Raw genomic sequence first — 8,313 nt, 5'->3', positions numbered from 1 at the left:
TCGATCCCCTGGCCACATCATACCAAAGACGTTAATTGATGGTACGGGGCCTTCAGGGGAAGATAAGGATAATAAAATGTGTTTGAGTGGCGTCAGTGTGGTTTCCATGTTAAACTGCGGCATGGTATCTCAGTGAGCTAGCAATACAAAACCTAAATAAGCCCTTTCGGACGCGCACGGACGCGCACGCACGCACAATGTATGAGTTTAGTAATTTTGAACCTGACCCCAGATCCAATATAACCTCGCCACACTCACAAAGAACAAATCATCGGGGTAGATAGTATTTAATAATTCATAAGTATACAATCTCATTGGCACAGAGACAAAGCAATCATATGTACATTGGCTGCAGAAGGGTGTAGTAAATGTGGTTTAACGATGTGAGTTTTCAAATCCGTGTCAGTTCGTTGCATGAAGAATAGGCTATAACGGCCGTTTAATGCAACATACCTTAACACAAATGAATGGAAACAGCTTTAAAATAATTCATATAAGGTCTCCCTACCTGGGATCGAACTTACACATGAATACTGAAAATATAAAAATAGTCTTGGGAAAAATACCGCACGAGTAAATTGTTGGCATATACGTCATGACATTGTTAATGCTAATAAAATATTAACCAAACTAGTTAGGACTAGCCACGTATAACTGTATACCGGATGGATTCACGTTGCTCACAAAGTGGTCGGAGAGTGAGAATGTCCCCACCGCTGCACCTGTGAACCCTTCGGTGACCTTGTAGCCTCCCTGGTTAGTGAGGCCGATGTAGGACAGGGTGGTATTCACAATAGCTGCGCATCCTGCCTCTCCCAGGTTCAGGATGGCGATGGCGAATTTCCCCACCGGTGATAAAGGCCTCGACCATATTTCAATGTTACCAGTCTGCAAAAATAACACGTACATGTGTATGAGTTAATACTCAAAGTGAATTATTTTCAACGCCAGAAAGCAATACCTTGAGTAAATAATAAGGCCATAAATAATTGAGTCTGGACGTGGCAAACCCTTGAAAATAGCAAGTGATCCATGACCACGGGCATGCTGATCCAATCTGCCAATGCACATAACCTGACCAACATCTTTTTAGACTTCTTTGCTGTTGCGGAAATTTATCATTATAACTCGCCGTCCTTGTCAGATTTAAAACCCCAAGTTCCCATGCCCTAGTCCCATATATCCCGCCCCTTCTCTCTTCCACACCCCTTTACTGAGGGGAGTAACCCCCCTTGTGTGCACCTTTTCCAATCACGTGTTGTCATGATTAACCTGCAGGCTGTGCTTTCTTTAGAATAGAAATCTGTTTTTACAGGGAAATCGATTGAAATAAAATAAAAGTAGTAATGTAAAATATTAAACGAAATATAATTCTTTGCACTGTGGGTGCGAGCTGACTTGATTTGTGAAGCTGGTTTGCATATAGCCCTAGCGCTCCATCTGCCACCATACCTGAGATTTCCTGGTCCCCTGGATCCCCAGCGGGTCCTGGTTGATGGCTATGAGGTTCTTGTTGAGGAGGAGGTCCTTTGTCTCAGGTCGTATATCATCCAGGTTGTTGGACATGAGGAGTGGGGACGCCATGACTGCCCACATCGCCATCTGCACCCGCTGCTGGTCGTAACTCAGACCGAAGTTGCCCAGAATAATCTGTACAGAACAAACACTTGCAGAGGTAAAATGTCCCTTACCGCCACTTGAACTTTTGATTGGTCCAAATAGGTTGTTATATATCACAGTGCCCATTTTAAAATGTCACACCATAATTGAAAAGAAGCGCGAAAAACTATTTAATTTGTTCATGATAATTTTCCGTTTTCTTCAAAACAATACACCTAACATTATTAAAAGGGCAAGAACCTGCATCTTCACAGCCACAACTTAAGTAAATTCAGTCTGAAAATGATAACTCATAAATTTCTTACAGTTCAGTTCACAAGGCTTATCTCCTATTAAATATATCGAAGATAGAATTTCATATTTTTACTTTTTAAAAGTGGGTTACCCAAATAAAACAAGCATGCTCACCATGTCTGGGTCATTGAAGTTGCCTGGGCCTGCGAACTTGGTGAAGTTATCTGTGTCGTCCCCATAGAAACCGATGATGCTCTTAACGCTGTCCCAAGAATCTTGGATGTCGCCATAGTTCCTCCAGATGTTGCAGTTGTCGGCAATAGTCTTGTAGTCAGGCTGGTGAAGAAAACATACGAGTGTGTGAACAGACAGTACAGATCACTATTATCTGTGTGTGTGTCTGTCAGTGTTGTTCAACACGGCACTACTACCATTGCATTAGTCCAGCTACATAGGGGGGAGAGGGGATGGGGGGGGAAGGGGCGGTGGGGGTGTCTTCGGCACGACATCGGTGTACAATGACACTCAATAAACCAAGTTACCAAGCCTGTCCACCAGATCCATTAAGTCGCCTCTTGCGACCAATGTAAGTTGCTGGGAACCTATTCTAACCGGGAAACCCCTGGGAGGGAATATGTAGGATGAACATGCGAAGACTGTTGTCACGGCGACCTACAACTGATCTCAGTCGCTGATTACATGAGGAACGGTGTACGATGACACACAGCCAAGTCACATGTCACCACCCGATCCTCACTTTATCGGCTCTTACACACATGGTTTTTTTTAGAAAGAAATTCTCCCAGCGTGCCTGTAGATCAGAGACTTCCAGTATGGACCTACAGTCTGTATCTTTTTCCACAACGTAGTGTCTGCATAATAATTTATCCCTATTCCTATACTTTAACAAACGAGTGATAGTGTTCATCCTCATTTACCCTTGACCGTACATATTACGTATGTGTAATTGGCATAAAATCGGCGGTTCCGGAGTCAAATATGAATCATAAAAATAATTCCAATAAATGGGAAATGACGTACATCTTTTACGTATGCAGGCCAACTGCATGAGTACAGGATTGGTCTGCCCGTCTTGTTCAAGAAGAACTCCATCAGCGGGTAGCCTGGAATGAGGAACAGCAATTTTCATTAGTCTACTGACATACAACTTCGATGTTTACATGTTGAATACAATCGCATTTAAGCGTATTCACAATCGACTATCACCTCTAAACATATCCTCTTATGTGTCTATTGGAATTCCTGATTTGCTCCGACTATGAATCTTTGCTTGTCTGTAACGTACTCCTGCTTGTTGCTTTCATCAAAGAAGTAAAGGTCTAAAACTTGCATTACTTCCGGCTTGCCTCACACATCAAGCAGACACCTCATCATGTTGATGAAATACTGTTCCAAGCGGCGTTACACCCAACTCACTTGCTCTAGGATGCTACTGCCATGGATACAGTTTTCACCGACTCCATGTTACTATAAAAATGCTAGCGAAGAAGTTACATTTCTCAAGGGGAGACTATTTGAAATATGCGTCTGCGAAGAGGTGGCGATGCTTGACACCTTACACTTTTGTTAACGCTACTGCAAATCTGGACCAGATAAACTGGCAGTTCTCGAAGGAGCAGTGACAAATACAGTCTCTATACGATGAGAAACACAATCATTTTGTTCGCTTCTACATGAGCTGACCCACCATAGCGATAACATGAAGCCACCCTGTTGCATTGTGAGGAACAACTCCCCACTTTCTCACTTGCGCTATTAGTATGTGTTACCGGAGTCCCAATCAGAGCCCTGGAGTCATAATACAGAAATTACCCGTGGCGTAATCATCCGGGTTGGTGTAGCAGCCATCAAGTTTGAGGGAGTCGATGCCCCAGTCTGCAAACGTCTGAGCGTCGACGTCCATGTAGAACTTGCTGCCAGGGTAGCCGCCGCATGTCAGCGTGCCGAAGTCGCCGTAGATGCCGAGCTTAAGGCCTTTAGAGTGCATCTGGAGAAGAGCATCAGCTTGAGAACAACGAGAATAAAGCTAAGGTGAAGCAGATCTTAGAAGCTTAATACTTCGGTGAAATCCATGAACAGGTGTATGGTTCTGACATTCCTGTCTAACTCGGAACAAAACAACGCTGAATCAAACTCACTCACCAACTCTCAGTATTGTTGCTTGTTGTTTAACGCCACAGAAAGCATTATTCCAGACGGCAGTCTGTAAATAATCGAATCTGGAGGAGACAATCCAGTGACTGACACCGTATTGATCTGCCCAATTAGGATACGATGGCATGCATCAACCAAGTCAGCGAGCCTGATCACCCTAGTCGCCTTTTACGACAAGCATGGGTTGCTGAAGATCAACTACCCTGATGTCTTACGTATTTGGCCAGGTCGGCCATTCCGCTGGGGAACCTGGCTGGGTCGGGGACGATCTTGCCCTCGGCATCGCGGTCTTTCAAAGGCCAGCAGTCGTCGATGTTGATGTATTCGTAGCCCACATCTTTGTAGCCGTCACTAACAAGCCTGTCAGCCATACGCTTGAAGAGACTCTCGCTAAAAGTAGACATTTGTTTATCAAAACAGTAAGTTTGCTATGGTGTCACCGTATGCATTGGTACAGTGATTATCGGCATAGACTGTTATATATATATATTAGTTGATATACAACACTTTTTTATACTGTATTGTTATGTATACTGATATGTATCATTGTTACATGCTAGTTTTAAAAATACGTCCGTGAGAGTCTAGTTGTGCTGTCCTTCGTTAATAAGTTTCTATATAGTCTAAATGTATTTATTATTACCGTATTCGACGTAATAAGCGCCCCGCTCTAATAAGCGCCCACGGCGATATTTGCTAATATATTGGCTAGTCAACAATACCAATTAGCACCCCTTCCGATTGATCAGTGATTGATCACTGAGATACCATGCCGCAGTTTAACATGAATACCCCACTCAGACGCAGTATACTGACTCCGAGCCGACCAGTCCTTGTTTTAGCCCCTAAATGCCGAGCGCCAGACAGGGTAAAAACAAGTACCATCTTTTAACGACTTTTGGTATGACGCGGCTAGGGATCGAACCCCGGGCCTTCCGCTCTACCATTAGACCATGGAGGCGGTCCAAACACATATAATCAACTGAGAGGTATAGTTACTTTCACCCCTCAGTTTCGTATAGGTACTGTGAGATGACAAAACTTGTATGTCATCATTTGTGACCAACTCGTGTTATTCCGGGACAAGCCGAATATATAGCGACTCATGGCCATTTTTGCGACCGGGTTCCGTCTTAGCGCAAACGGGCATACCTAAAACAATTGTCAACTCTTGGCGTAATGATTCACATGTATTTCCCTATATATTATATATATTTCAGATGCAATATAAATCACATCGGGACACGCGGAATTATACAGTGTGATGAACACATTTAACGGTATCTAAGGTATATTTTTAGATGCAAGACATACGTAAAATCAAAAATTATTTCTGAGGGATTCTTTGACGAAGAACTTGAAATCATACGCGCATTCTGATTGGTTTGTCGTATTTTCGTACATAACATTCATCGATTGGGAGACGAGTCTTCTTGCAGGTTACGGAAAGAGGCGAGTGGTGACGAATGGTATGTCGTGCCACACCACATTCCCTCCATGTGTATTGTTTGTGAATATGATCATTGAAGAGTTTACTAAATAGAGAATGAATAAACTTTCTCGAAATCTGGCAGGTTCCTATATTATTGCCACGATTATATTGTACACTTTCTTGCTATATTCTGCACCTGCCTCTACCTCCCGACTACCCAATTAATATTCTTACAACTAGAATCTACTGTTATCTATATTATATGGTTTGATGTATTTTCACCCTCAACTAGTGCAGGTTTGACCTATATGCTTTGACCAAATATGCAGCTCACCTGATTGGAATAATCCACTTTACCCCAGCAAGTTAGCTCACCTGATGCAGTTGTCGGGCTGTTGAACGCAGTCAGTAATACACCGGTAACGTTGCCATGACATCCATCCCATCGGCGGCGTCCTTGCGAGGCCGTTGTTCACAGCGTCCACCCATACGCCAAGACACGTCAATGCGACGACGAATACGACATACATGCTGAAACTGTGAGTGGTAAACCGTGATCTTTATGCAAACACTAAATCACTACAACACAATATCGAAGAGTCATGTCGTTGGTTAATTAAAAAACAATTCCACCTTCCACCCCGACCTCTCCCTAAGTGTATCTCGATCCTAAACCGTTGTGCTACCCTCCTGACACAGGAACTCGTTATTGGTCAGTAAATAGTGAGTGAGTATGGTTTTACGCCGCTTTTAGCAATATTCCAGCAATATCACGGCAGGGGACACCAGAAATGGGCTTGACACATTGTACCCATGTCGGGAATCGAACCCGGGTCTTCGGCGTGACGAGCGAACGCTTTAACCACTAGGCTACCCGACCACCCCGGAGAGTAAATAAAATGATGTACCTCTATATGTAAGTTACATATTGGGGGTATATATGTTTATTTACTGACCAATAACGAGTTCCTGTGCCTCCTGAGCTGGTGGCGATTTAATACATTTTCGTCAAATTGCCAAAGTATGTTTAGATATGAGTGCTCGTCCCGATATGGCTGAAATATTGCCGATGTGACGTAAAGCTTTAACTCACACACTAGATATGAGTGAGCGAATGTTGTTCAACGCCGCACTCAGCAATGTGTCAGCTATATAACGGCGGTCTGTAAAACATCGAGTCAGGACAAGACACTCCAGTGACTGACATCATGAGCATCGATCCACGCAATTGGGATACGATGACATGCATCAGCTAAGTCAGCGAGCCTGACCACCCGATATCCTCAGTCGACTCTTACGACAAGCATAGTCGTCTCTTACGGCAAACATGGGTTGATGAAGACCAATTCTAACCTGAATCTTCACTAGAAGCTTGTGAGTTGGAGGGTTTGCGTGTTACAATGAATGATTTATCTAGTGTGATCTGATATAACACTGGGTACATGTCAAAAATATACACGCGATAAGTATGAAATGGAGTTATCTCCCTTAGATCGATAGCCAGGCAGGTTAATTTGAATAACCTTCCGGTCGATATTGTGCACCCGACAGTACATTATCTGCCCAGGTTATATCCGTCTAGATCTATCTGGAGTGTTTAAATAAAAACAAGTTCCAATGTTCAGTTCATAAAAATCTGTCAGAACCAAACTGTAAATAAAATAATTTGCTTTTGTTATCATATGCATTGTAAATGAAGTAAATTGTATTTATTCGCCGTCTATATTTAGAATCAGACGTGTTGTTTTACGTGTAAGAGCGGGCCTAGAAGACTCGACGAAGGCGTCTGCGAGATTTGCCTAACCTTTGACCTCACATCATGTGACATCAGATCAAGCCTGCCGGCACTCGTACTATTAATAACACACTTTCAAGCCGTATCACATGACTTACAAAACAATACGAATGTAATCTCGTAGACGTTTGCGGGCATCACTTGCACATATCGTGTAATAGCACATTGACAAAAGAGTCACAACCGAACACTATGTAGCAATGATCGATCCATCACCAGTTCACGATTCAACCTGCAGTGGGTAATATAGATTTCTAGATCAAAATTGAATGAACACACAAGCTGACACTTGCCAGTGTCCACCACAACATTGTGTCACTGATAAGAACACTGGTTAAAGTTGAGATTCTGCAATTAAAAGATCGACCTACCGTCGTTATTGTCAATCAGCTTGAGAGGCGTGCTTCTCCGGACCTTTCTTCAAGTAGCCCGTCAAAACAGGTCACGTGTGGGAGCGGGTCACGTGACACGTTATTGTCACTCAAAGCTGGTCATGCGCTCATCCTCCCGGGAGTTTGACAAATGCTTTTTTTCATCGTACCTTGAATAATTAAGTGTTTTAAGAAATCGTTGTTATATATATTTAGTAGTAGTAGTAGTAGTAGTAGTAGTAGTAGAAGAAGTAGTAGTAGTAGTAGTAGTAGTAGTAGTAGTAGAAGTAGTAGTAGTAGTAGTAGTAGTAGTAGTTGTGGTAGTAACTTCTTTGAGAGGCATTTAGAAGTTGGGGAACTTAGTAAGGATAAGACTTTATGGATGAACAACTTCTATATTACATTAGGAGCAACGTTTCGGTGTATGTTCTAACACGGTCATCAAGCAATAAGGAAGTTGTTCCTAATTGTAATAAAAAAGAGTTGTTCCTAATTGTATTAAAGAAGTTGTTCATCCATACATTCTTACCCGTACTTAGTGGTAGTGGTAGTTTGGCAAATGTTGTTTTTATGGTAACTTGAGGTGTATTCTGTTGATAGAAGTAGTAGTGGTTGTAGTAGTAGTAGTAGTAGTAGTAGTAGTAGTTGTGGCAGTATAGTGACAATTGTGAGGTGAGGTGACATGA

General features: G+C 42.6%; 1 protein-coding gene across 1 annotated transcript; it reads right to left on the bottom strand.

Moving 5' to 3' along the window:
• Nucleotides 1–271: 271 nt before the first annotated feature.
• On the bottom strand, nt 272–7,709 carry LOC139449587 (alpha-N-acetylgalactosaminidase-like). Its single transcript, XM_071231049.1, has 8 exons — nt 7,628–7,709; nt 5,837–5,998; nt 4,245–4,419; nt 3,688–3,862; nt 2,896–2,978; nt 2,029–2,190; nt 1,453–1,650; nt 272–888 (listed from the first exon to the last, which is right to left on the bottom strand). Exons 2-8 carry the CDS (start codon nt 5,989–5,991, stop codon nt 631–633), a joined length of 1,206 nt encoding a protein of 401 aa, XP_071087150.1. The 5' UTR covers nt 5,992–5,998; nt 7,628–7,709; the 3' UTR covers nt 272–630.
• Between the last annotated feature and the right edge of the window lie 604 nt (nt 7,710–8,313).

The sequence above is a fragment of the Haliotis cracherodii genome, unplaced genomic scaffold (genome assembly GCF_022045235.1).
Source record: "Haliotis cracherodii isolate W230 unplaced genomic scaffold, xgHalCrac1.p SCAF_8, whole genome shotgun sequence".
In the NCBI taxonomy this organism is placed as follows: domain Eukaryota; kingdom Metazoa; phylum Mollusca; class Gastropoda; order Lepetellida; family Haliotidae; genus Haliotis; species Haliotis cracherodii.
Note: the sequence above shows the minus strand (reverse complement) of the source record. Positions and strands in the feature narration are given on the sequence as shown.